This window comes from Oncorhynchus kisutch, linkage group LG20 (assembly GCF_002021735.2).
Source record: "Oncorhynchus kisutch isolate 150728-3 linkage group LG20, Okis_V2, whole genome shotgun sequence".
Classification (NCBI taxonomy): domain Eukaryota; kingdom Metazoa; phylum Chordata; class Actinopteri; order Salmoniformes; family Salmonidae; genus Oncorhynchus; species Oncorhynchus kisutch.
Window position 1 is genome coordinate 24,228,139 of NC_034193.2, and position 27,634 is coordinate 24,255,772.

At 42.7% G+C, this 27,634-nt stretch overlaps 1 protein-coding gene across 2 annotated transcripts in view; it reads right to left on the reverse strand.

The window, feature by feature from the left end:
- The window catches only part of adam11 (ADAM metallopeptidase domain 11), a 52,174-nt gene that overhangs the window by 16,225 nt on the left and 8,315 nt on the right, over positions 1-27,634 (reverse strand). For both annotated transcript variants that reach the window (XM_020454342.2, XM_031799825.1), the window contains exons 3-17: positions 23,310-23,386; positions 22,639-22,705; positions 18,463-18,545; positions 18,263-18,326; positions 15,778-15,844; positions 15,188-15,321; positions 10,116-10,190; positions 5,835-5,906; positions 5,042-5,208; positions 4,156-4,240; positions 3,874-3,964; positions 3,483-3,634; positions 3,281-3,352; positions 2,357-2,449; positions 2,024-2,104 (exon numbers count right to left, since the gene is read on the reverse strand). In XM_020454342.2, coding sequence (XP_020309931.1) covers positions 2,024-2,104; positions 2,357-2,449; positions 3,281-3,352; positions 3,483-3,634; positions 3,874-3,964; positions 4,156-4,240; positions 5,042-5,208; positions 5,835-5,906; positions 10,116-10,190; positions 15,188-15,321; positions 15,778-15,844; positions 18,263-18,326; positions 18,463-18,545; positions 22,639-22,705; positions 23,310-23,386 — 1,380 coding nt within the window. The remainder of the gene's footprint in view (positions 1-2,023; positions 2,105-2,356; positions 2,450-3,280; positions 3,353-3,482; positions 3,635-3,873; positions 3,965-4,155; positions 4,241-5,041; positions 5,209-5,834; positions 5,907-10,115; positions 10,191-15,187; positions 15,322-15,777; positions 15,845-18,262; positions 18,327-18,462; positions 18,546-22,638; positions 22,706-23,309; positions 23,387-27,634) is intronic.

The window sequence follows — 27,634 nt, forward strand, 5'->3', positions numbered from 1 at the left end:
GTTTCCATCTTACATTACTCATATCATATGTATATACTGTATATTATACCAGCCATCGCTCATCCATATACAGTGGGGCAAAAAGTATTTAGTCAGCCACCAATTGTGCAAGTTCTCCCATTTAAAAATATGAGAGAGGCCTGTAATTTGCATCATAGGTACACTTCAACTATGACAGACAAAATGAGAAAACAAAATCGAAAAATCACATTGTAGGATTTTTCATGAATTTATTTGCAAATTATGGTGGAAAATAAGTATTTGGTCAATAACAAAAGTTTATCTCAATACTTTGTTATATACCCTTTGTTGGCAATGACAGAGGTCAAACGTTTTCACAAGGTTTTCACACACTGTTGCTGGTATTTTGGCCCATTCCACCATGCACATCTCCTCTAGAGCAGTGATGTTTTGGGGCTGTTGCTGGGCAACACGGACTTTCAACTCCCTCCAAAGATTTTCTATGGGGTTGAGATCTGGAGACTGGCTAGGCCACTCCAGGACCTTGAAATGTTTCTTACGAAGCCACTCCTTCGTTGCCCGGGCGGTGTGTTTGGGATCATTGTCATGCTGAAAGACCCAGCCACGTTTCATCTTCAATGCCCTTGCTGATGGAAGGAGGTTTTCATTCAAAATCTCACGATACATGGCCCCATTCATTCTTTGCTTTACACGGATCAGTCGTCCTGGTCCCTTTGCAGAAAAACAGCCCCAAAGCATGATGTTTTCTCCCCCATGCTTCACAGTAGGTATGGTGTTCTTTGGATGCAACTCAGCATTCTTTGTCCTCCAAACACGACAAGTTGAGTTTTTACCAAAAAGTTCTATTTTGGTTTCATCTGACCATATGACATTCTCCCAATCTTCTTCTGGAACATCCAAATGCTCTCCAGCAAACTTCAGACCGGCCTGGACATGTACTGGCTTAAGCAGGGGGACACGTCTGGCACTGCAGGATTTGAGTCCCTGGCGGCGTAGTGTGTTACTGATGGTAGGCTTTGTTACTTTGGTCCCAGCTCTCTGCAGGTCATTCACTAGGTCTCCCCGTGTGGTTCTGGGATTTTTGCTCACCGTTCTTGTGATCATTTTGACCCCACGTGGAGCCCCAGATCGAGGGAGATTATCAGTGGTCTTGTATGTCTTCCATTTCCTAATAATTGTTCCCACAGTTGATTTCTTCAAACCAAGCTGCTTACCTATTGCAGATTCAGTCTTCCCAGCCTGGTGCAGGTCTACAATTTTATTTCTGGTGTCCTTTGACAGCTTGGCCATAGTGGAGTTTGGAGTGTGACTGTTTGAGGTTGTGGACAGGTGTCTTTTATACTGATAACAAGTTCAAACAGGTGCCATTAATACAGCTAACGAGTGGAGGACAGAGGAGCCTCTTAAAGAAGAAGTTACAGGTCTGTGAGAGCCAGAAATCTTGCTTATTTGTAGGTGACCAAATACTTATTTTCCACCACAATTTATAAATAAATTCATAAAAAATCCTACAATGTGATTTTCTGGAATTTTTTTCTCATTTTGTCTGTCATAGTTGAAGTCCACCGATGATTGAAATTACAGGCCTCTCTCATCTTTTTAAGTGGGAGAACTTGCACAATTGGTGGCTGACTAAATACTTTTTTGCCCAACTGTATTTATATGTACACATTCTCATTCACCCCTTTAGATTTGTGTGCATTTGGTAGTTGTTGGGGAATTGTTAGATTACTTGTTAGACATTACTGCACTGTCGGCAACTAGAAGCATTTCGCTACACTAGCATTAACATCTGCTAACCATGTGTATGTGACCAATACCATTTGATTTGAAAAGGATATACTTGCACATCTAGTAAGTACAAAAGTTCCCACACTAAGAGCTTACTTTTTATAGGGGTTATTGCAAAACTGTAAACTTTGCAACCAAGCAGTGTGTGGGATTGTACAGTATATTCACGTTGGCTTTGCGCTGCGAGTAAAATAGTAGTGTACAAAATGAGGGTTTCCTGAACACTGACTTAGCGTATTAGCCGTCTCACCTGGCTGGAGTCTCCGGGACACGTCTCCGGGACGTCACAGTCGTTGGTCACTTCGCGACACGTCACCCCCCTGAGCTCGTACTGTCACACAAAGTCATCACTATTTTCACAGCACCGATTTCATTGTATAGGCGACGGTAATTATACATGAAAACTACAACTGCATAGAATAACGTAAAACTTCAGTCAGAAATGCCAATCAAACTGTGGCTGATATCAGTTAAAGTTAAAAAATAATAATAATAATAATAATAATAAGTTAACAAGACAGTCATCCTAGTGGTAGACACATGTACAAGTGTAATGCTGGTGTATTTAAGAGTAAGTACTCACCCTGCAACCTCTACAGCAGAGGCCAGTGCTGCACATGGCGTCGTGGGTCAAGGTGCACTTCTTACAGCAGGCTCCTCCGCTCCGCGCACACTCCTGCAACCATACCACACACTCTTGTAGCAACACACAATATTAAACGCAGAGGCTAAAGGCGTCGCCATGCTTCCCATTCAAAACAGTTCGGAACAGTTTGTGCATATATTATGATGATTTAAAAAATATATATATATATTGTCTTCAGCAATGGTTTTTCAGGCTGTTCATGTACACAAAAAAATTATTGAATTTCGGTCACAGAAGTCTATACCCCTTTGTTGGTCATTGGTCAACAGTAGGGATTCTTTAATGAAGTGTGATGTAATTCTACGATAGACGACTTGGTTTCATGCACATTTTTTCACTTGAGATATACTGCACCAAACACCTTAGTTGGATGTAAAATTGCACGACTAAGATCTCCTCAGAAAAACTACAAAACGAATGACAGATTTCTTGAGTTATCTTAGATTATTTCGGACTATTTTGAGGAAGTGTATACTGGCTTCGGCATCTCAAAAAACAAACAGTACTATTGCAGATTTTTTTATTGTTTTTCAAGCAAAAGTGTTATTTTTTTATTCCCCCCGCTTGTCTCATCGCTGCAACTCCCTGACAGGCTCGGGAGCCGAAGGTCGCGTCATGCGTCTTCCGAAAAATTACCCGCCTCTTAACACTCGCCCGCTTAACCCGGAAGCCAGCCGCACCAATGTGTCGGAGGAAACACTGTTCACCTGACGACCTCAGTCAGTCAGCCTGCAGGCGGGAGGCCCAAGCGAAGGTCTTTTAAGGGAGTACGCAAGCACGCTCGTTCAGTTCGCCTAACCGATTTCGGCTAGGCGCCACCCGACCCGAAGCACTCAGAAGGGTTTTTATTGTAGGACTCACCACATGGGATCCACAATCACACTCCTCCCCCACCTCCACAAAGCCATTGCCACACTCTGGAGAGTCCAGCAGCTACAAGGAACACAACAGGGGGGACAGGAGTCAACACGAGTTTGAATGTTTTCTGGCATTCCCCAGAATGGAACTTCCTCCACCACCACCTTCCCTGCACCATTTCCAACCAACTGCAGCCAGAGCTTACCTTGCTGGGCTTATTGAAGAGGCAGCTGCCCCCACCCTGCTGGAGAAAGCGAAGGTACTCATCCACACTGCAGCGTGAGAACTTCCTAGGAAGATAGTAGCCGGTGTCCTCCATGATGCAGCCCAGCCATGGGTCGGGACACCTGCAGTCCCCTATAGGGCCAGAGAATCAAGGACATGTCACATGACTGGGGACAAGACCAGGGTCTTCTTACTTGCTGTTACACACTTTGCGACAACTGTTGATGTAAAAGAAAGGGCTTAATAACTAACATTTGATTGAATTTGAAAAGAAGCTGCTATGCGGTTTACATTGCGCCAGGTTGAGTTGCGTCCTATTTTCTGTGACAGTGTGTACAGAAGTTATTGAAGTGGATGAATGCAGGTCTTACCAGCCGTAGGGCGCTCCTTGTTCCACATCATGCCAATGTTCTGCCCCAGGCTCTGACACAACGTGATGGCCATGGGACCCACGTTGCCGTACTAAAACACACACATGCAAGACAAGTGAGAAAACGCACACACAAGCAGTATATTTAGCTTCTTCCAAACAGGCGGTTTCACTCGGCTACGCCTCAGGAGTCTTGTACTCCAAATTGGAATAGCCCTGCCCTAATAGGCTTCTTTTGTGGAGTTGGGCGAGTCAATGACTGTAAAAACAAAAAAGGCCTGACCTCGTTGACTCCTCCTCCCCGCGTGAGGGAACAGATACCCCCAATGTAGGCTGTGCCACTGCGGCTACTCTGGAAGGTCCTCCCCCTACAGGACACACAGGGATTAACAGGAGCTATCATCAAGTTTTAATGTACGGTGCACAAGAAAAGTGAAATGCCTTTGCCAGCTCTAAACCCAAGAACACAGTAATGATTAGCAATGTAGTACTAAAAATAACATAAGGTAGAACAAAAACACACAAGAAATAAAAATAACAAATAAGAAGAACATAAGTAACAATCTATATACAGGATCAGTCCCAATACCATATTTACAATGTGCAGGGGATACTGTATAGGTGTACATGTCACGTGTACTAAGACGGGTGTAATAACATCAGTGGTGGAAAAAGTACTCAATTGTCATACTTGAGTAGAAGTAAAGATGCCTTAACAGAAAATGACTCAAGTAAATGTTACCCAGTAAAATACTACTTGAGTAAAAGTATCTGGTTTAAAAATGTCCTTAAGTACAGTGGTAGAAAAAGTACTAAATTGTCATACTTGAGAAAGAGTACAAAGTAAAAGTAAATGCTATACATCAAATTCCTTATATTAAGCAAACTAGATGGCAAAAAATATAAATAGTAAAGTAAAGTAAAGTACAGATACCCCAAAACACTACTCGAGTAGTACTTAAAAGTATTTTTACTTAAGTACTTTACACCACTGAATAACATGCTTATAACAGTTGCTTTGGACATTCCCCCTGTCCACTTACGTCAGGCAGTATCAAGCACCGAATGAAATAGAAGTCTAGAATGGACATTGGTATTCCATCAATATGACTATTGTGTGTATTATATTGTGTCTGTATGGTTTCAAGTGTTATGAGGGGAGAACCCACGAGAAGAGGTGTGTGGCATCGCTGAGCTCTTTGATGCTCTCCTTCCTGTACTTCATGAAGTCCCTCAGGGTCAGCAAGGGGTCATTGCCCACGGACACCATGTTCTGGGATGACCACGTCTCCATGGCGACCAGCACGATCCGCGTGTTGAGCTGGTCCTTGTAGATCTGAGGTCAAAGAGTCACGATGACAATGAGCAACTAAGTCAACCATTGCCAGAACAACTATTCATGTAATCTTGGCACCCAGAACTAAAATCAGCTACTCGGTTTTGGTCAACATTTGAATGTTAAGGTTGCCACAAGAGATTACTAAACATGATTTACTTCACTAACACTATGATGTAATGAACAGTAGTTCATTTGAAAGAAATTTCACAACTACGCAACTTTAACTGATTATGATGTATATTAGATAGATGATCAACACAACTGATATAAACCTGACGATCAATACGGACAGTAACATCTTAGAGTAAACAAGGAAACATAAAAGTGGAAAAGTGGATATGGAGTGTGTGTGTGTTAGCGGTTGACACGGGAGTGCCATTTTTTTCCTGTACTGTCCTGATCCAACAACAATTCTATAACCCTGACATGTCCTCCTAAAAAAAGTCTGTTTAAAATTATTCCTGTACTGCCCGTTCCTGTGAGGACTGTCGATCCTGTCCCAAACTTGACATTAGGATTTCATTCCCATTCCTGAGGAAGTCCTGCAGAACCTGCATGAACCCGAGGTAATGTCAACCTCTAGTGTGTGTGTCTGCATGTGTGCAGAGGCAGACGGCTCTCACCGCGTCTGCCATATTGACGACCGCTTTGGCAAAGTTCCTCGTCTGCGACGCCGACCGACGCAGCTGCACAAACTACAGCACAGGGCAGAGGGAAGGACCAAGAGCAGAGATATCCATATTGACCAATTACAATAAATAAACCAACAAAACCTCAAATATTTGATTACGTAGGACAGTGATCCTTATCCCTGCTCGTGGATAGTGTCGTGGAACTATTGAATCAAATTTTTCTCAGATACCAGAGCTTGTGAATTCAAATAGAGTTTATTACAAAAAGTAGCAAAGCCGAGCAACTCCATGGAAGAACTGACTCTCCATTCTTAGTACTTTGCTTTAATACAGTCTTACCCTTACATAACATAGTCACCCCACTTCTATGTAAGTGATTGATACCTTCTAGCCTTGGCCACCATAATCTTGTGTCCTTTCTTATTGGCACAGACATTAGGGCATACCGTTGAAGTCGGAAGTTTACATACACCTTAGCCAAATGCATTTAAACTCAAGTTTTTCACAATCTAATCCTAGGAAACATTCCCTGTCTTAGGTCAGTTAGGATCACCTCTTTATTTTAAGAATGTGAAAATGTCAGAATAATTAGTAGAGAGAATGATTTATTTCAGCTTTTATTTTTTTCATCACATTCCCAGTGGGTCAGAAATTGACATACACTCAATTAGTATTTGGTAGCATTATCTTTAAATTGTTTAACTTGGGTCAAACGTTTCAGGTAGCCTTCCACAAGTTTCCCACAATAAGTTGGGTGAATTTTGGCCCATTCCTCCTGACAGAGCTGGTGTAACTGAGTCAGGTTTGTAGGCCTCCTTGCTTGCACACATTTTCTATAGGATTGAGGTCAGGGCTTTGTGATGGCCACTCCAATACCTTGACTTTGTTGTCCTTAAGCCATTTTGCCACAACTTTGGAAGTATGCTTAGGTTCATTGTCCATTTTGAAGACCCATTTGCGACCAAGCTTTAACTTCCTGACTGATGTCTTGAGATGTTGCTTCAATATATCCACATAATTTTCCTCCCTCAGGATGCCATCTACAACATGATGCTGCCACCCCCATGCTTCACAGTTGGGATGGTGTTCTTCGGCTTGCAAGCCTCCCCCTTTTCTTCCAAACATAATGATGGTCATTATGGCCAAACAGTTCTATTTTTGTTTCATCAGACCAGTGGACATTTCTCCAAAAAGTACGATCTTTGTCCCCATGTGCAGCTGCAAACCGTAGTCTGGCTTTTTTATGGGGGTTTTGGAGCAGTGGCTTCTTCCTTGCTGAGCGGCCTTTCAGGTTATGTCGATATAGGACTCGTTTTACTGTGGATATAGATACTTTTGTACCTGTTTCCGCTAGTATCTTCACAAGGTAAGGACCTTGCTGTTGTTCTGGGATTGATAAGCACTTTTCGCACCAAAGTACGTTCATCTCTAGGAGACAGAACGCGTCTCCTTCCTGAGCGATATGAAGGCTGTGTGGTCCCATGGTGTTTATACTTCCGTACTATTGTTTGTACAGATGAACGTGGTACCTTCAGGCGTTTGGAAATTGCTCCCAAGGATGAACCAGACTTGGGAGGGCTACAATAATGGTCTTGGCTGATTTCTTTTGATTTTCCCATGATGTCAAGCAAAGAGGCATTGAGTTTGAAGGTAGGCCTTGAAATGCATACACAGGTACACCTCCAATTGACTCAAATTATGTCAATTAGCCTATCAGAAGCTTCTAATGCCATGACATCATTTTTCAAGCTGTTTACAGGCACAGTCAACTTAGTGTATGTAAACTTCTGACCCACTGGAATTGTGATACAGTGAATTATAAGGGAAATAATCTGTCTGTAAACAATTGTTGGAAAAATGACTTGTGTCATGCACTAAGTAGATATCCTAACTGACTTGCCAAAACTATAGTTTGTTAACAAGAAATGTGTGCAGTGGTTGAAAAACAAGTTTTAATGACTCCAACCTAAGTGTATGTAAACTCCCGACTTCAACTGTAGATTCTATTGGTGGCGTGACACACAGACATGCACACTCCTACTGCAGGTCTAATAGTGCCTATAACTGATTAGCTAATGTTCCTGTTGTTGTCTATGTACGATGAACCCATGAGCATGTCCAGTAGCCTTTAGAAGATCAGATATGGCCCAGACCAGTCACGTCTTGTTGGTCTACCTTCCCTCATCCACATGGATTCTGCTTACATTCTGTTTTTTACATGTCTAATGGCTAACTCGATGTCGATCCAGCTTTATACACTCACATGGGCTCAGCCTTCATTGTGCTAACATGTCCATTTTTTTAAATTTATATCGATTCTTCTTTCTACTTCAAATAGAGAACCGTATAGGTAGTGAAAAATCACCAGATGGCTGGAAATTCTCTAACAATAGCCGCTACAGGTTTTTTGCTCAACAGTGACACACCTGATTCAGATCATCATTAGTTGAATCAGGTGTGATTAAAAAAACTGCAGTCGTGCTGCTGATCACTGATGTGGGGCTTGTCAGTGCACTCTATGACAACATGAACCGAGTAAGTTGTGGCCATTCGATTAACTTTTCGATTTCCAATAAAAATAGAATGATGTACATTGCCTTCAGAAAGTATTCACATCCCCCTCGACTTTTTCCACATTTTGCTGTGTTACAAAGTGGGATTAAAATTGATTTCAATGTCATTTTTTTTTGTCAATGATAAACACACACAATACTGTGTCAAAGTGGAAGAAACATACTAACATTTGTAAAAATGTATGGAAAATAAAACACCCCGAGTCAGTTGGCAGTAATTACAGCTGTGAGTCTTTCTGGGTAAGACTCTAAGAGATTTCCACACATGGATTGTGCAACATTTGCCCATTACTCTTTTCAACATTTTTCAAGCTCTGTCAAATTGGTTGGTGATCATTACTAGACAACCATTTTCAGGTTTTGCCATAGATTTTAAATCAAATTTTAGTCAAAACTGTAACCAGGCCACTCAGAAACATTCACTGTCTTCTTGGTAAGCAACTCCAGTGTAGATTTGGTCTTGTGTTTTAGGTTTTCTGTCCTGCTGAAAAGGTGAATTCTTCTCCCAGTGTTTGGTGAAAAGCAGACAACTAGGTTTTCCGCTCAGATTTTTCCTGTGCTTAGCTCCAATCCGTTCATTTTTTTATATCCTGAAAAACGCCCCAGTCCTTAACGATTAGCATCCCATAACATGATGCAACCACCACTACCACTTGGGGCGACAGGGTAGCCTAGTGGTTAGAGCGTTTGACTAGTAACCACTTTGTATTCAGGCCAAAAAGTGAACTGCTTTGTAATTTTTTTGGGCAGTATTACTTTAGTGCCTTGTTGCATGTTTTGGAATATTTTTATTCTGTACAGGCTTCCTTCTTTTTACTATGTCACTTAGGATAGTACTGTGAAGTAACTACAAAGATGATCCATCTTCAGTTTCCTCCCATCACAGCCATTAAAGTCTGTAACAGTTTTAAAGTCACCATTGGCCTCATGGTGAAATCCCTGAGCGGTTTCCTTCCTCTCCGGCAACTGAGTTAGAAAGGACGCCTGTATCTTTGTAGTGACTGGGTGTATTGATACACCTTCCAAGGTGTAATTAATAACTTCACCATGCTCAAAGTGATATTCAATGTCTGTTAGTTTTTTTACCCACCTATCAAAAAATGCATGTTAAACACTATTATTGTACACGAGTGAGTCTATGCAAGTTATTCTGTGACTTTTCAGCACATTTTTACTCCTTATCTTATTTAGAATTGCCATAAGAAAGGAGTTGAATACTTATTGACTCAAAACATTTCAGCTTAAAAAAAAAAATATATATTTTCACTTTAACATTATGGGGTATTGTTTGTAGATCAGTGAAACAATCTCAATTTGATCCATTTTAAATTCAGTCTGGTGTGAAAACATTCTGAAGGTACTCTTTATGCCTAGCCCACCGTTCATTCTGAAAGTATTCAGACCCTTTTTTCACATTTTGTTACATTACAGCCTTATTCTAAAACGTATTAAATTGTTTTTTTCCCCACCTTCAATCTACACACAATACCATATAAATGAGGTATTTCTGTTTTTTACTTTTAATACATTTGCTAACATTTCTAAAAACCTGTTATTGCTTTGTCATTATGGGGTATTGTGTGTAGATTGATGAGGATTTTTTATTTTATTTTTATCCTTCCTGTAATGTAACAAAATGTGGAAAAAGTCAAGGGGTCTGAATACTTTCCAAAGGCACTGTATGTCGACGTGAACGTACCAGGTCATGATCGTTCACCACCATCAGCTCGATGTACTTGGTCTCAGTCTGGACTGTGCGTTGACCTCGTCTGACCTGTGGGGTGGGGGGGCAAGAGAAAGCGCTGCTTCACTTCAGTCTGGTACAACTTAAATGGCACACTATGGGCCCTGGGGCCCGGTTTCCCAATAGCGATGGAACTTATGAGGCATATGAGTGTTTTAACGAAGCATCTTTCCTACAACGGCCGAAGATGTAAAACGCCACGCAGAGAAAACCGTCTTCAAGTGCGTTGTTGGAGCATTTGTCAATACTGATAGGATCGAAAGAAAGGGAAGCGCTGCTCTTGGATCAGCTTTCTCCATTCAAAACGTACCTTAACACTATAATTATTTCACAACACTGACAAAAGTTCAGCTTCTAGAGAGATATTACAACCTATGATATTACCAACAATTTGGGACATCATTGCGCACGTTAGACTACACATCATGAAATATGTTGAGACACATCACAGACAGCAGCCTCCAAAGTAGCTAAATAGAACAAATCAAAGTTTATATTTGTCACGTGCGCCGAATACAACAGGTGTAGTAGACCTTACAGTGAAATGCTTACTTACAGGCTCTAACCAATAGTGTGAATAAAAAGGTGTGTGTGTAGGTAGGTAAATAAAGAAATAAAACAACAGTAAAAAGATATTTGAAAATAACAGTAGCAAGGCTATATACAGACACCGGTTAGTCAGGCTTATTGAGGTAGTATGTACATGTAGGTATGGTTAAAGTGACTATGCATATATGATGAACATAGAGTAGCAGTAGCGTAAAAAGAGGGGTTGGCGGGTGGTGGGACACAATGCAGATAGCCCGCTTAGACAATGTGGGGGAGCACTGGTTGGTCGGACCAATTGAGGTAGTATGTACATGAATGTATAGTTAAAAGTGACTATGCATATATGATAAACAGAGAGTAGCAGCAGTGTAAAAGAGGGGTTGGGGGGAACACAATGCAAATAGTCTGGGTAATAATTTGGTTACCTGTTCAGGAGTCTTATGGCTTGGGGGTATAAACTGTTGAGAAGTCTTTTGTCCTAGACTTGGCACTCCGGTACCATTTGCCATGTGGTAGTAGAGAGAACAGTCTATGACTGGGGTGGCTGGGGTCTTTGACTATTGTGACGACCCTCCCACTCTGTCTGCCGTATTCTGTCTTTGTTCTTGTTTCCTTATTAGGATGCCGGTGGGTGGAGTTGGGAGGGTCGTCAGCTTCATGGGAAACACCTGGGCCATGTGTCTCCCAGGATAAATAGACCTCTTCCACATTCATGGAAGAGACTCTCTCCATGCAGACACCTTTGTAGATTGTGTTGTGGTTCTTGGTGGCCTTTTGTTTGTTTGCTTTGGCACCTTTCAACACCCTGCATTATCACATTCATGCATGCAAAACACTCACTTACACTACTGATTACTGATTACACACACCATTGTATATTTTCCTTAGTTGCTTTAGTTAATAAATATATATTTTGTTACTCCTTATCTCCACGTTGTCTCCCTTTGTTACGGGCTTTGAGCCGGTTCGTGACACTATTTTTAGGGCCTTCCTCTGACACCGCCTGGTGTAGAGGTCCTGGATGGCAGGCAGCTTTACCCCAGTGATGTACTGGGCCGTACACATTACCCTCTGAAGGGCCTTGCGGTCGGAGGCCGAGCAATTGCCGTACCAGGCAGTGATGCAACCGGTCAGGATGCTCTCAATGTTGCAGCTGTGGAACCTTTTGAGGATCTCAGGACCCATGCCAAATCTTTTTCGTTTTCTGAGGGGGAATAGGCTTTGTCGTGCCCTCGTCACAACTGTCTTGGTGTGTTTGGACCATTCTAGTTTGTTGTTGATGTGGACACCAAGGAACTTGAAGCTCTCAACCTGCTCCACTACAGCCCGGTCGATGAGAATGGGGGGGTGCTCGGTGCTCCTTTTCCTGTAGTCCACAATCATCTCCTTAGTCTTGGTTACGTTGAGGGATAGGTTGTTATTCTGGCACCACCCGGCCAGGTCTCTGACCTCCTCCCTATAGGCTGTCTCTTCGTTGTCGGTGAACAGACCTACCACTGTTGTGTCGTCTGCAAACTTAATGATGGTGTTGAAGTCGTGCCTGACCATGCAATCGTGGGTGAACAGGGAGTACAGGAGGGAACTGAGCACGCACCCCTGGGGAGCTACAGTGTTGAGGAACAGCGTGGCAGATGTGTTGTTACCTACCCTTACCACCTGGGGGCGGCCCGTCAGGAAGTCCAGGATCCAGTTGCAGAGGGAGGTGTTTAGTCCCAGGTTCCTTAGCTTAGTGATGAGCTTTGAGGGCACTATGGTGTTGAACGCTGAGCTGTAGTCAATGAATAACATTCTCACGTAGGTGTTCCTTTTGTCCAGGTGGGAAAGGGCAGTGTGGAGTGCAATAGAGATTACATCATCTGTGGATCTGTTTGGGCGGTATGCAAATTGGAGTGGGTCTAGGGTTTCTGGGATAATGGTGTTGGTTTGAACGGACGTGAGTGCTACGGGTCTGTAGTCATTTAGTCAGGTTGCCTTTGTGTTCTTGGGAACAGGGGCTATGGTGGTCTGCTTGAAACATGTTGGTATTACAGACTCAATCAGGGACATGTTGAAAATGTCAGTGAAGACACCTGCCAGTTGGTTAGCACATGCCCGGAGCACACGTCCTGGTAATCAGTCTGGCCCCGTAGCCTTGTGTATGTTGACCTGTTTAAAGGTCTTACGTCGGCTACGGAGAGCGTGATCACACAGTCGTCCGGAACAGCTGATGCTCTCATGCATGCCTCAGTGTTACTTGCCTCGAAGCGAGCATAGAAGTGATTTAGCTTGTCTGGTAGGCTCGTGTCACTGGGCAGCTCACGGCTGTGCTTCCCTTTGTAGTCTGTAATAGTTTGCAAGCCCATAAGACGAGCGTCGGAGCCGGTGTAGTATGATTCAATCTTAGCCCTGTATTGACGCTTTGCCTGTTTGATGGTTCGTTGCAGGGCATATTGGGATTTCTTGTAAGCTTCCGGGTTAGAGTCCCGCACTCTTAAAGCGGCAGCTCTACCCTTAGCTCAGTGCGAATGTTGCCTGTAATCCATGGTTTCTGGTTGGGGTATGTACATACAGTCACTGTGGGGACGACGTCCTTGATGCACTTATTGATTGTAAGTGAAGCCAGTGACTGATGTGGTGTATTCCTCAATGTCATCGGAAGAATCCCGGAACATGTTCCAGTCTGTGATAACAAAACAGTCCTGTAGTTTAGCATCTGCTTCATCTGACCACTTTTTTATAGACAGTCACTGGTGCTTCCTGCTTTAATTTTTGCTTGTAAGCAGGAATCAGGAGGATAGAGTTGGGGTCGGATTTACCAAATGGAGGGCGAGGGAGAGCTTTGTACGTGTCTCTGTGTGTGGAGTACAGATGATCTACAATTTTTTTTCCCTCTAGTTGCACATTTAACATGTTGATAGAGATTTGGTAGAACTGATTTAAGTTTCCCTGCATTAAAGTCTCCGGCCACTAGGAGCGCCGCCTCTGGGTGAGTGGTTTCCTGTTTGCTTATTTCCTTATACAGCTGACTGAGTGTGGTCTTAGTGCCAGCATCTGTTTGTGGTGGTAAATAAACAGCCACGAAAAGTATAGCTGAGAACTCTCTAGGCAAGTAGTGTGGACTGCAATTTATCACAATATACTCTACTTCAAGCGAGCAAAATCTAGAGACTTCCTCAGATTTTGTGCACCAGCTGTTGTTTACAAATATGCACAGACCGCCCCCCCCCTCGTCTTACCGGAGTGTGCTGTTCTATCCTGCCGGTGCAGCATATATACCGCTAGCTGAATACCCATGATTCAGCCACGATTCCGTGAAAAAGTATTTGATGTCCCGTTGGTAGGATATTCGTGATCGTACCTTGTCTAATTTATTGTCCAATGATTGCACGTTGGCGAGTAATATTGACGGTAACGATAGCTTTCCTACGCCACCTTCTGCGGGTCCTGACGAGGCATCCGCTCGTCGTCCTCTGTACCTGCGTCGCTTCCTCTTGCGAATAACTGGCATGTCGGCCCTGCCGGGTGTTTGGAGAACATCATGCTGTTGTTTGTTGTTGAAAAAATCTTTTATACTTTATTATATATTTATACTTCATTGCAGTCATCGTGGTTTTCATTGGGAGCATCTTTTTATATGTCAACTGCAAAGACAATGGCAACGTTTATTTTGTAGCCAGCGTCGTTCTGAAGCCGTCGGTGGTCACAGAGAGACCGACAATCCAAGTGATCTCCCCGGTGTAAAGTGACACGGGAGGGGGAAAAAAAACAGCGTCTTCCGACGCACTTAGCTGTTCTTGCGAGTGGTCTGAGGCAGGCGTTAGATGATGAGTGTTTTCAAGTTCAACGTTAACAAGATGGTCTCGGGATTTAACCATGCTCCTACGAAGTTTCTAAAGATGGACCTAGCCTTAACATTCTTTTCAGAAACCGGGCCCTGGTCACTGTATATGGAATAAAGTACCATTTCAGATGCAACCGTATTCACCTCAGTTGAGAACACATACCCTTACTAACCATACTGGAATGTACTGCAGCTACTGCAGATGAAACTCTATAGCCCAAGTTCTTGTCCTTGAGAAGGGCAGCCACACTTTGACTTCAGCCTCGATTCATCTGCTATTAAATCGCTGTGTCTGAAAGTGATATAACGGTGGCTGGCTCTGGTTACTCAGGCATTCTACTCTTGCTACACATCAGCCAATACGCAAGGGATATTTGTGAGCACATAAAGATAATAAATTGATTGTGTTCCGTGTGAGATTAAATGTGTTGCATTGTAAAACATTGACTGTGTTGTTTCATTGTGTCGTGTTACATTATTGGCTTGTTCTCAGTTTTAGTTAGTGTCTCTGCAAGCAGTGTGTATTTGGCAACACTGTAGCTTTGTGTGTGTGGCAACCGTGGGTGTTTACAGGTGTGTGTGTGTGTGTGTGTGTATATGTGTTCGCACATGCATGAGTGTATGTGTGTGCCAGCTTATCAGGACATCAGTTCCTCACCTGTCTCTTTGAACGGCTCAACCCTTCCTCTGTGAAGATGGGCTCCTCCGGCTCCGACAAGATACCATCATCACCAGCAGGGTCACTGTCATTTACAGAGTTCCCTTCAGTGTCACTGCTGTTCAATGAGCAACCTGTGAAGGAGGGGAAAAAGAGAAAGGGAGGGGGAAAATGGGTAGGAGTGCGGAAGGGGAGAGAGAAGAGGATGAGAGGAGAGAGAACAGGGTAGGAGGGAGAAGAGGTGATATGAGCAGTGCACACCCACCAGTCCCTTCTCTCAATGAAGCCATGTCCATTTTTGTCAAATGATCCACAGAGGAAATCAATATCCTGCAGACAGTGTGGTGGAGGGAGGCCGGGTGGAAAGGTGAGTGAAGCAGGGGAGCTTATGGCAGAGCAAAAACTAACACAGACGGAAAAAACTGAGTATTTTAAGGCTTTAGAACTGGAGACAAGAGGAAAGGAGGCGGCGAGGAGAAAACTCAAATTTAGACTATTGAGATGCACCCCCAAAAAGACACAGGCAAAAGATAGGGGATGACGGACACAGAGGAGAGATGGGTTATTAAAGGTCAGCTAAAGGTTTTTACCTGGACATTGTAGTGACAGTAGCAGGTCCAGGTCAGCCATTCGATACACCACGTGATCATTCTGCTTCTACAGTAGTACACACAGAGCCACAACAGAGTTAGAACCAATTATAGTTGTAAATACAGAAAAGGTTAGCACCCACCATTCTTATGACATATTGGTTGACAATGGTGAAGTGCTATAACTGTTATTGACTGATCATCTCCCCCCCTCTTTTTGCCACCCTGTCCAGCACTCGAGACCGCCGAGTGCCGAGGCCCGTACAAATAGTCTGTCTTCAGTTACGACACTCGCAACCGAGATCCAAACTGCCTCTGGAAGCAACGTCAGCACAAGAATTGTTCGTCGGGCGCTTCATGAAATGGGTTTCCATGTCCGAGCAAGCGGACACAAGCCTAAGATCACCATGCTCAATGTTAAGTGTCGGTTGGATTGGTGTAAAGCTCGTCGCCGTTGGACTCTGGAGCAGCGGAAAAGCCTTCTCTCACGCTTCACCATTTGGCAGTCCGAGAGACTAATCGCTACCTGACCCAATGCATAGTGCCAACTGTAAAGTTTGGTGGAGGAGGAATAATGGTCTGGGGCTGATTTTCATGGTTCGGGCTAGGCCTCTTAGTTCCAGTGAAGGGAAAAATGTTCACGCAACAGCATACAATGCCATGTTAGACGATTCTGTGCTTCCAACTTTGTGGTAACAGTTTAGGGAAGTCCCTTTCTTGTTTCAGCATGACAAAGCCCCCGTGCACCAAGCGAGGTCCATACAGAAATGGTTTGTCGAGATCAGTGTGGAAGAACTTGACTGGCCCTGACCTCAACCCCAATCGAAAACCTTTGGGATGAATTGGAACGCCGACTGCGAGCCAGGCCTCATCGCCCAACATCAGACCTCACTAATGCTCTTGTGGCTGAATGGAAGTCCCCGCAGCAATGTCTAGTGGAAAGCCTACCCAGAAGAGTGGAGGCTGATATAGCAGCAAACGGGGGACCAACTCCATATTAATGCCCATGATTTCAGAATGAGGCGGTCGACAAGCAGGTGTCCACATACATTCGGTCACATAGCGCATACGTAATAAAGAGAGCAAAGCGCCATAATGCATAATTGATCCATTGCTGGGCTTTCAGGACGGCATCATCGAGCATTTCATGGCTGCATGGAGAGTCTAACTTGAGCAGAGGAGCTGAATACTTCATGAAAATGACCCATCTGGGGAAAAGGGGGTGGGGGGGGCCATCTGATATTCAGGAGGGAGAGGCCACATCGATCTATCGTTCCAGTCCATGTAATGGAGCTGTGTACCGTACCTCGATTGCCTGTCGTCCTAATGGAATAGCCTTCAGCCTCTTCTATCCTACCCCTCGCTTTTCTCTCCTTTTCTTCCACACTCACTTTTCCTCTCTCCTCTCACTCTGTTTCGCAGCCGAAACGGATCTCTCAAAAGGAGAGGTCCACAATGTTGTGGAGTCTGGGAAAAAGCCCTAATATCACGTTGGTGGACATATTATATCATCCTATACTGGTGCTGCTTGCCCCTAACATCCAAGGCTGGGAGTGAACGTATTTTCCCCCACTACTCACATTTGAACTAAATGGCTCTGGGATGAACTATACACACACAGTGTATAATCATGTCAGAGCCAAGTGTATGGCTTATTTGTCTACAGACATCAAGGATGGTGTCCTCTGTGGGGTTTCGTAATGTATGGCTGGGACCAGAACCGTATACTGTATGGGTATATATACAATGGCTTTGGCTTGGATGGCAAACAGGGGGTTATAGTTCATCCTGAATAGAAGGAGACAGATGGGACAGAGGTTAAAGCGATAGATTCAAAGACCGCCAACGAGTCCACACCGAATGGTCTTGGAGATACACGGGAAGAAATCAAATAAAAAGAAAAATAGATTCAGCTGTCAATTCCATCAAGCCCACATTGTGTCCTTCACTTTTACACAGCAACTCGTTTTTTCCCCCCATGGACAAACATAATCAGAACGTTCTTTTGGGGGGGGGGGTAGTTGAAAAGTCCACGAGCCCTTCCAAACTTACTATATGCTTCCAGATTTCAGAATAAGACGTGCGCGTGCAGGCAGTAGCTTGTAAAGGACGACACCTGCACAAACATTGCTATGGTGCATTTTATTGAATTCCTGTCTTAGTATAGTTAATTAGTTCTCTCTCTCTCTCACACACACCATGGGACTGTGTATCAATGCAATACTTTTGGCACTGCACAGCACAGATGGAGTATCGCTGTCTGTGCTGCCAGTGAGTGAGAGAGGGAGAGAGAAAGAGGTAAACAACGGAGAGGGAAAGAGAGTTGAAAGAGTCCGATGCAGCGAGAGAGAGAGAGAGAAAGAACACGCGGTCTCTCTACTGAGCAGTGGGCTGGAGCCACTTCCGAGACGAATCCACCGGCAGCTCCCCATTTTTCATCTAAGGGTATCCCACCCCTCCATCCTCTTCCCTTATTCATACTCACCTCCCCACCGGTATTGAGAACAGGCTCGATCCCATAGGAAAAGTTCCCATCGGAAAACATCCCACTGGAGAGAGAGAGAGAAAGCAAGAGTGAGGCTAGTAGAATTTGTAGTAACAAATGGGAACTCTGGTAGGGTTTGCAGATAGAGACAAAACAGTGAGGCATGGAATGGGCAGAGGGTGGGTATAGCCTCGACTCACCGTAATCCATGGCAGGTAGAGAGAGCAACCCACGAGCCTGGTACCCCCCTCAGTCGCCCGTGGTAGTAACAGTGTTCCCCTCCCTGTAAACACACAACCATTCACTCAGTATTAATTCTACTTTGCCCTCCCAAGTTAAAGAAACAAAAGGCACAAGTCGATGAAATAGAGTGAGCTAACCAACGACGAAAATGCAATCAACACCACTTATTAAGTGTGAAGCAACACCCCCCAAGAGTGGGTCTGAATGAGCTGCTTGGTCAACAAAGCTGTATCAGTAACTACTATAAATCAGAGGAGAGAACCTACACCTACAGTGGCTAATGATGCGTGAAGGACAGCAGAGACTATATTTCATCACCAGACCAGTGTGGTTGAGAATCAGATGTGTGTGTGTGTGTGTGTGTGTGTGTGTGTGTGTGTGTGTGTGTGTGTGTGTGTGTGTGTGTGTGTGTGTGTGTGTGTGTGTGTGTGTGTGTGTGTATTAGACTAGGAAAACATCAGTGTCGGTCGGTCTGTCTGTGCGTGTGTGTGGTGTGTGTGTGTGTGTATTAGAATAGGAAAACATCCGTGTCCGTCTGTGCGTGTGTGTTCGTGTCACTCAGACAGTGTAATGAACACCAATAAGTTATGCACCACTGTCATCTGAGCCCACTGTCGTCTCACACGCTAAACAACAGAAGAAAAGCTGCATTCAAGTGAAGCCAACTATAACTATTTAGACCGTTCAAGCAACAACCCGGGGCTAGTGTTTTTTTCCCGCTTGGTCAAACTTTACTCCAACTGTATCCAACCAACCAGACAGACAGGCCGCTGTAGTCTCAATAGACTACAGCGGCCTCCTCTCCTCTGCTCTTTCCTTAACCTGCACTGGTCTGAAACACACAAGCAACATGGTCGATCCCTTTCCAGCAACATGCACCCGTCCAGTTCTTTTTCCAGAATGAAGGCAGGATTTTATATGAGCTAGCCATAATGACCCTTAGTGTAGCTTAGCTTAATTTATCTCTTGTCGTGGCTTAGCGTGCGAGCTAGCCATAATGAACCTTAGCTTAGCTTAATTTCTCTCCTGTAGCGGTTTAGCGTGCGAGCAGTAAAAACCTGAAGCATTCAGTGGGGGCTTCCACTCACCACCAAATATGGTGATGATATGAGGTTCTGCGTGTGTGCGTGCGCAGGCAGAAGATGGCGCAAGATGGAACTGAGCCAACATTCCGCAAATTTTCTCACAGATGAAACTTTTGATCTAAATACAGTTTTCTTTTCCCAAAACTAAAATCAGTTATGAACAGAGAGCAATAAGATTTGCAGATTTGACCCTTTAAAAGTTTTTAAACACGGGCTTTGTTTAGAGGTATCGCAATGGAAGTTCGAGTTCTTGGCTTGCACATGCGCACTTCAGAGAGTAGGCATTCACTGACAGGAATGAGCAAATACATGATAAAATGCACAAATAGGATCACGTTAGCTCTTGCTTGGCTCTGCCCATGTTGTTCCTTGTCCTGCCAACCGTGCTTCTATGGTTTCCACTGTAAAAAGGACCATATGTCCCATCTTGGCTTAGTTAAAAGTATCATTGGTAGCGGTTTAGCATGAGCTAGCCATAATAAACTCTAGCTTAGCGTTAGCTTAATTTCTCCTGTGTCTTTAGTGGGTGAGACCCTGGGGCCATTCAATACCAATTAGAAAGGAAGCCTTAGTCAGAGCACTTAGCACGGGACTGAGATAAATAAACAAATAAATAAAAAAAAGGGCAGGATTACAAGGGTAAGTGGAGGAAATCAGATTGTCTCACACTCTGCCGCGGCCATTAGTGAACGAGGTGGATTGAGTGTCCTTCCAGAGGAGGAGAGGCTGGACACATCCACGCATACGCACACACACACTTTCAGAGGAGAGGCAGGATGAAGGGGGGGGATCATTCAAGTCATTCAGGTATAATGGACTACTGAGATGCTATTCAAGAAATAATCTGTTTCGTCTAACATGCAGGAATGCATATTTCAACATGACTCAATACTTTGATGTGCAACCTAATCCAGTGATTGTCACAAATGTTGGTTTGACAAGTAGGCCATTGTTGTTATATTTTACTGTCGAAAATAAGGCTTCAGAATGATATTTCAAATTTTCTCGTACACTTATATCATAGGCTAATTCATTTGGGGCTAATTCACCACTTGAGGAAGAGGAAAACACAACACACATCGTCTAGATCACCAACTCTAAATATAATACCCACTGCTAGTAGCCATGTACAAATCAGTAAATGTCCTAATAAAAAATGGAACTGTATCTCAAAGCCATATCAAATATCTTGTTTGTAAAATAGTTGCTACTGAGCTCAATATTGAGAAATAAATATTTTACCTACAAACATGGAATTGTTTGTAGGTAAAACGCAATTGCATTTTGAAATGTTTTACAATCAAAACGCATTTCTTTCTCCGCGGAGAGGAGAGTGGCTCGCTAATGACATCAGCAGGCCCACCGAAACATGCACATCAGCAGGCCCACCGAAACAGGCACATCAGCAGGCCCACCGAAACAGGCACATCAGCAGGTCCACTGAAACAGGCACATCAGCAGGCCCACCGAAACAGGCACATCAGCAGGTCCACTGAAACAGGCACATCAGCAGGCCCACCGAAACAGGCACATCAGCAGGCCCACCGAAACAGGCACAGCAGCAGGGCAGACACTTAAAATACAGGAATCATGAGGATAACGCACTTTACTGTTTGACCAAATCATGATTTTAGCAGCCCCAAAAATGGAAGGTTTGAGTGAGGTGACCATGTAAAAGGTGCAGCTCGCACCGATACAACCAGCTAAAATGTTTACCCGCACAGCCAAGCCAAATAGTCGCAAAATGTAACTAAAAAGTCAGTCTGGAACCCTGAGGAGAGGGTGACTCTGCGGAGGACACGCTCAGTAGAAATGCACACTCACTCATTTAATAGTTTTTCTTTATTTATTATTTAACTAGGCAAGTCAGTTAAGAACAAATTCTTATTTACAATGACCGACTACCTCGGCCAAACCCTAACGACACTGGGCAAAATGTGCGCTGCCCTATGGGACTCCCAATCACGGCCGGTTGTGATACAGCCTGGAACTTCTTGTTCTAGAGCCTGCGATGCACATGCCATTGCATGATCAACGAGGTGGAAATGTAGCTAATATCTGAATGGAGGGCAACTCAGCAGCACTGCTGACTTTGCAGAACAGCTTGTTTGTTCATGAACAGAAGAGAGGAGGGGACACCCCATTAAGGGAGGAGTTGAATGAGATGCCACACCTATGAAGGATGCTAATTAGTACTGACAAACTAGAATAAAACAGCCCTGTTTTGTTACATCCCTATCAAATACTGCTACCAAGTCTCAACTAAGGGAGAGAGGTGGCCAAAATAGGAGGGGAAAGTGCCAATTCCAAGATGGCAGAAAGCTACTCAAGTGTTTCTCAAACTGTTTTTATTTACCATCACACTCGAGGACAAAACGACAGGACAAACGGAGAAATTAAGATTAGACCAAATAAGAACTAAACAAGTACATGGCGTTGCACTATCTAGCCGCAAATAATTTCTCGGTTAAGTCCATCTAGGGCACCTTAAAAGGGGTTAGACAGTGACCTTGCAAAACGACCGGCGTAATTGCATCTCTCCAATTTCATTAAACTTCCGCACCGCAGTACTAGCTATTCATGTCTCCAGGAACAAGACACCTCTCAGTCCTCCAAAGACGTCCTCTGACACACACACACACACACAGGCGTAATAATACAGTATAAGCATAGTTATAGACACACATAAAGACTGGTATAGGCTCATAATTCCATATACCAATAGTCGTAATGCATTATAAGTATAATCATAATCACTTATAATGTACAGTGACATAATGCTTCATAATTGCACTTTCTACTCAAGGGTCATACAGCATTATAATGACAATCAGTGTGATGCATTTATAAAGTCTATGCCAATGAGCAGCACATCATTAGTCCTGCGTCATAATCTTTGCTATGGTGTGTTATAGCACACTTATAAGCCATTATTAAGTCATCTCTGAATGCTTTAGGTGTGCGCTTGATGATCATACTAGACACTCATCAGCCAACCTTCATGTCTACACCCTAGTGGATGGACGGATGGACGAAAACAAGTTCTACCATGTTTTGAGACGGCCTCCCTTCGTCGTCAAAGTGCCGCTCCACATAATCCGAAGACAGGAGATTGCTGGGGGGAAAAAATGAGAGAGGGAGCGAGAGAGACAGAGAGACAGAGACAGAGACAGAGAGACAGAGAGAGAGAGAGAGAGAGCAATGACATTTCCCATACAGGCATAATCATTACAAGAGACAAGCGCATACAAAACATATTTGTTAAAAGCACTATACAAATCCAATTGGCTTGATGGAGGCATTGAGTAGAAAGGGGTGGTGGAAGGATGGGCCCAGTTATCTCTACGCCATGTGAAGACGCTTTGAGAGCTAGTGAGGAGCGCTACATGACCACAATCCATTAGAATAATGTGTCCAATGTGTTGGTGAGGAGGAGGAGGAGAGTGTATGCCGTGATTTAGCTTTAGTCTATGAGCCTCAAAATGTTACCATCTACAATGTTTTAGACATTCCATTCTAGTGAAGAAACCCTAGATGGATTGTAACGGGGTTGAGGTAAATCCCTTTTTTTTTTTTTTCAGCCAAATCCACAGAGGAGACATTGGGCAATGTTTTTATTTAATAATTGAATGAAAAATGTCCTGAATAGAAAGCTGAATTGAACACAATCCTGTATTGTATAGAATGCTAGTGATGGTCAGAGCAGTGTGTCAACTCACTGGTTCAGCTCCAAGTCCAGGATGAAAGACTTGCCAAAGGCTTCCACCAGGAAACTGCTCTGGGCTAGATGGACAGGCTGAGAGAGAGAGGGAGGGAGAAAAATTAGAGGTGTGTGAGTGTGTATGTGAGAGAGTGAGAGTGAGAGTGAGAGTGGGGTGAGAGTGAGAGTGAGAGTGAGAGAGAGAGAGAGAGAGAGAGAGAGAGAGAGAGAGAAAAGCACAATAGGGAGAGAAAATCAGTGGTGGAAAAAGTACTCAATTGTCATACTTGAGTAAAAGTAAAGACACCTAAATAGAAAATGACTCAAGTAAAAGTCATCCAGTAAAATACTACACTTGAGTAAAAGTATTTGGTTTTAAATATACTTAAGTATGAAAAGTAAATGGAATTGCTCGAATATACAAACCAGACACCACCATTTTTTTATTGATGTTTTATTACTGATAGCCAGGGGCACACTCCAACATAATTTACAGGCAACGCATTTGTGTTTAGTGAGTCCGCCAAATCAGAGACAGTAGGGATGACCTCTTGATAAGTGCGTCAATTGGACCATTTTCTTGTCAAAATGTAATGAGTATTTTTGGGTGTCAGCGAAAGTGAATGGAGTAAAAAAGTACATTATTTAGGAATGTAGTGAAGTAAAAAAGTACATTATTTAGGAATGTAGTGAAGTAAAAAAGTACATTATTTAGGAATGTAGTGAAGTAAAAAAGTACATTATTTAGGAATGTAGTGAAGTAAAAAAGTACATTATTTAGGAATGTAGTGAAGTAAAAAAGTACATTATTTAGGAATGTAGTGAAGTAAAAAAGTACATTATTTAGGAATGTAGTGAAGTAAAAAAGTACATTATTTAGGAATGTAGTGAAGTAAAAAAGTACATTATTTAGGAATGTAGTGAAGTAAAAAAGTACATTATTTAGGAATGTAGTGAAGTAAAAAAGTACATTATTTAGGAATGTAGTGAAGTAAAAAAGTACATTATTTAGGAATGTAGTGAAGTAAAAAAGTACATTATTTAGGAATGTAGTGAAGTAAAAAGTACATTATTTAGGAATGTAGTGAAGTAAAAAAGTTGGCAAACATAAATAATAAAGTACAGATGCCTCCAAAAACTTAAGTAATACTTTAAAGTATTTTTTACTTAAGTACTTTACACCACTGGAGAAAATGCAGGTACACTTAGGGTGTAAGGACAGGACTGAGGCAAGGCTGGCCAAGGTTATTAAAAGGTACAGTGCATTCAGAAAGTATTCACACCCATTGGCTTTTTCCACATTTTGCTGTGTTACAAAGTGGGGTTCAAATTGATTTAATTGTACTTTTTTTTACAAGAATCTACACAAAAAACTCTAATGTCAAAGTGGAAGAAAAATGCTAACGTGTAAAAATAAATAAAACACTAACATATCTTGTTTACATAAATATTCAACCCCGTGAGGCAATGCATGTTAGAATCACCTTTGGCAGCGATTACAGCTGAGTCTGGGTAAGCCTCTAAGTGCTTTCCACACCTGGATTGTGCAACATTTTCCCCCATTACTCTTTTCAAAATTCTTCAAGCTCTGTCAAATTGGTTGATCATTGCTCGACAACCATTTTCAGGTCTTGCCATAGATTTTCAAGCAGATTTAAGTCAAAATTGTAACTCAGCCATTCAGGAACATTCACTGTCCTTTTGGTAAGCAACTCCAGTGTAGATTTGTCCTTGTGTTTCAGGTTACTGTCCTGCTGAACAGTGAATTAATCTCCCAGTGTCTGGTGGAAAGCAGATTGAACTAAGTATTCCTCTAGGATTTTGGCTGCCTCCATTCTTTTTGCTTTTTCCCCCCCCCTGAAAAAACTCCAGAATCTTTAACGATTACAAGCATAAACACAACATGATGCAGCCACCACCATGCTTGAAAATATTGAGAGTGGTACTCAGCAATGTGCTGTATTGGATTTGCTTCAAACATAACACTTTGTATTCAGGACAAAAAAGTGAATTGCTTTGCCACATTTTTGGCAGTATTACTTTAGCGCCTTGTTGCAAACAGAATGCATGTTTTGGAATATTTGTATTCTGTACTGGCTTCCTTCTTTTCACTCTGTCAATTGGAATAGTATTGTGGAGTAGCTACAATGTTGTTGATCCATCCTCAGTTCTCATATCACAGCCATTAAACTCTGTAACTGTTTTAAAGTCACCATTGGTCTCACGGTGAAATCCCTGAGCAGTTTCCTTCCTCTCTGGCAACTGAGTTAGAAAAGACGCCTGTATATTTGTAGTGACTGGGTGTATTGATAAACCATCCAAAGTGTAGTTAATAACTTCAACATGCTCAAAGGGATATTCAATGTCTGCAATTTCTTACCACTAGCTATCAGTCTTTGCGAGTAACTGGAACACCTTCCTGGTCTTTGTAATTCACTGTCGACTGAGGGCCCTTACAGATAATTGTATGTGTAGTGTACCGAGATGTGCTAATCATTCAAAAATCACATTAAAACACTATTATTGCACACAGTGAGTCCAAGCAACTTATTAAGTGACTTGTTAAGCAAATGTTTTACTCCCAAACATATTTAGGATTACCATAACAAAGTGGATGAATACTTATTGGACTGAAGACATTTCAGCTTTTCATTTTTTATTAATTTGTAAAAATTTCGAAAAACATCATTCCACTGACATTATGTGTAGGCCAGTGACAAAAAAACAAACAATTTAATAAATGTTTTATCCAGGCTGTAACAAACTAAAAATGTAGAAAATGTCAAGCAGTGTGAATAGTTTCTGAATAATCATCACTCATTCACATTCCATTAGATGACAAGATGCAGAATCTGTCATGCCACAAGTCATTCATTGTCTTAAACAAATGATTCAGTACCTCATTTTTTGGCAAAAATGTACCTCTGTGGAGGGTTGAGAGAAAGCGAGAGAGCGCAAAAGAAAGGAAGAGAAAGAAAGAGTGCAACACAGTGAGAAAGATGGACAGAGAGCAAAAAATAAAAAGGAATAGAAGGACAGAGTACCATCAAAGCCACAATAACACTGTCAGATAAAGATTGATGTCCCAACTCCCAACCCTGTTCCAGGTAGTGAGAGAAAAACAGCTTTACCTATCAATACCACTGTCTACCCAGGTGTCTCCAATCCTTTTCTAGCATGAGAGCTACTTAAAAAAAAAAAAACACGTAGCTCCCGACTCATTTTTTTCTTGCTTTCAGATAGACACATTCTTCTCATCTCCCCTGCAATTATTCCCCGGGTCCTTAGTGTACAAGAGAAAGTAGTGCACTATGCTTTCTGTCAATATACCTAGTTAAAAAAATAGTTAATAAACAACTAAGTGGGACCATATAAAATCTGTGATTTTTTTTCTCCCAAATTTCGTTTTATATATTCCCCAATTATATTTTCTCGGGTTTTAGGTTTATTTACAATTGTTAATTGAGAAACAATGAAATTGGATGTTCTGAGTGATATGTCAATGCTTGAATTACATCAGAAGACCTTATGGTTTTTGTTTTGGGGAAAAACGAACAAAATGTTGATTTTGAGAGTAATTCCCCTTCAATTGCACATCTGGCCCTTTAATTGCGCATCTAGCGAGCGAGGAACGTGCAATCTTATGTTCCGGTCTAGCGATGGTTCTTTACTGCTGCTGCTCATTTCATGGCAAACTTTGAAAATAACTAATAATAGATACAAATGATATTCATGATATACTTCTGCCAGACAAGCCTTTTTTGCAGTTAACATTTAATTGAGAAGATTTTGGGGAAAGTATTTCTGTCAACCCACGAGACCGTTATCACATCAACTGGCTGGCTACACACGGAGTGATAAACAAACGCGCGCACCACACAGAAACACCGGGGAAATATTGCTGGAAATGAACTGGCAGATATTTTGTTTTTAAGCAAATAGTGGCTTACTATGGGTGGGATAATGTCAATGTTGCGTTGATCAGATAGTAGCTGGGAGCTTGCGGTGTCGGATACTTGTGAGATGTATTTATGACAGTTTGCGATGCAACACTTAAATAGCATGTTCTTTAATTAAGAATTGTTTGGCAAGCTACTCATAGGTGGGCTGCGAGCTACTGGTAGCTTGCGAGGACCTACTGTGCGGGAGGCTGCTGCTGGTGAGAGTGTGTGTGCCTACCTGGTGGAAAGCGTTAGAAATAGGAGGCGTTAGAAATAAGTTCAATTTACAGCGGCAGTGGGGCACTGCCAAACCTAGACAGCCTAATCAAGACGGGCTTGTATCTCAACCCAGTTTGTGACAGTCCACTTAGTCGAGAGCCTTGCTACCTGAATATTAATGGCT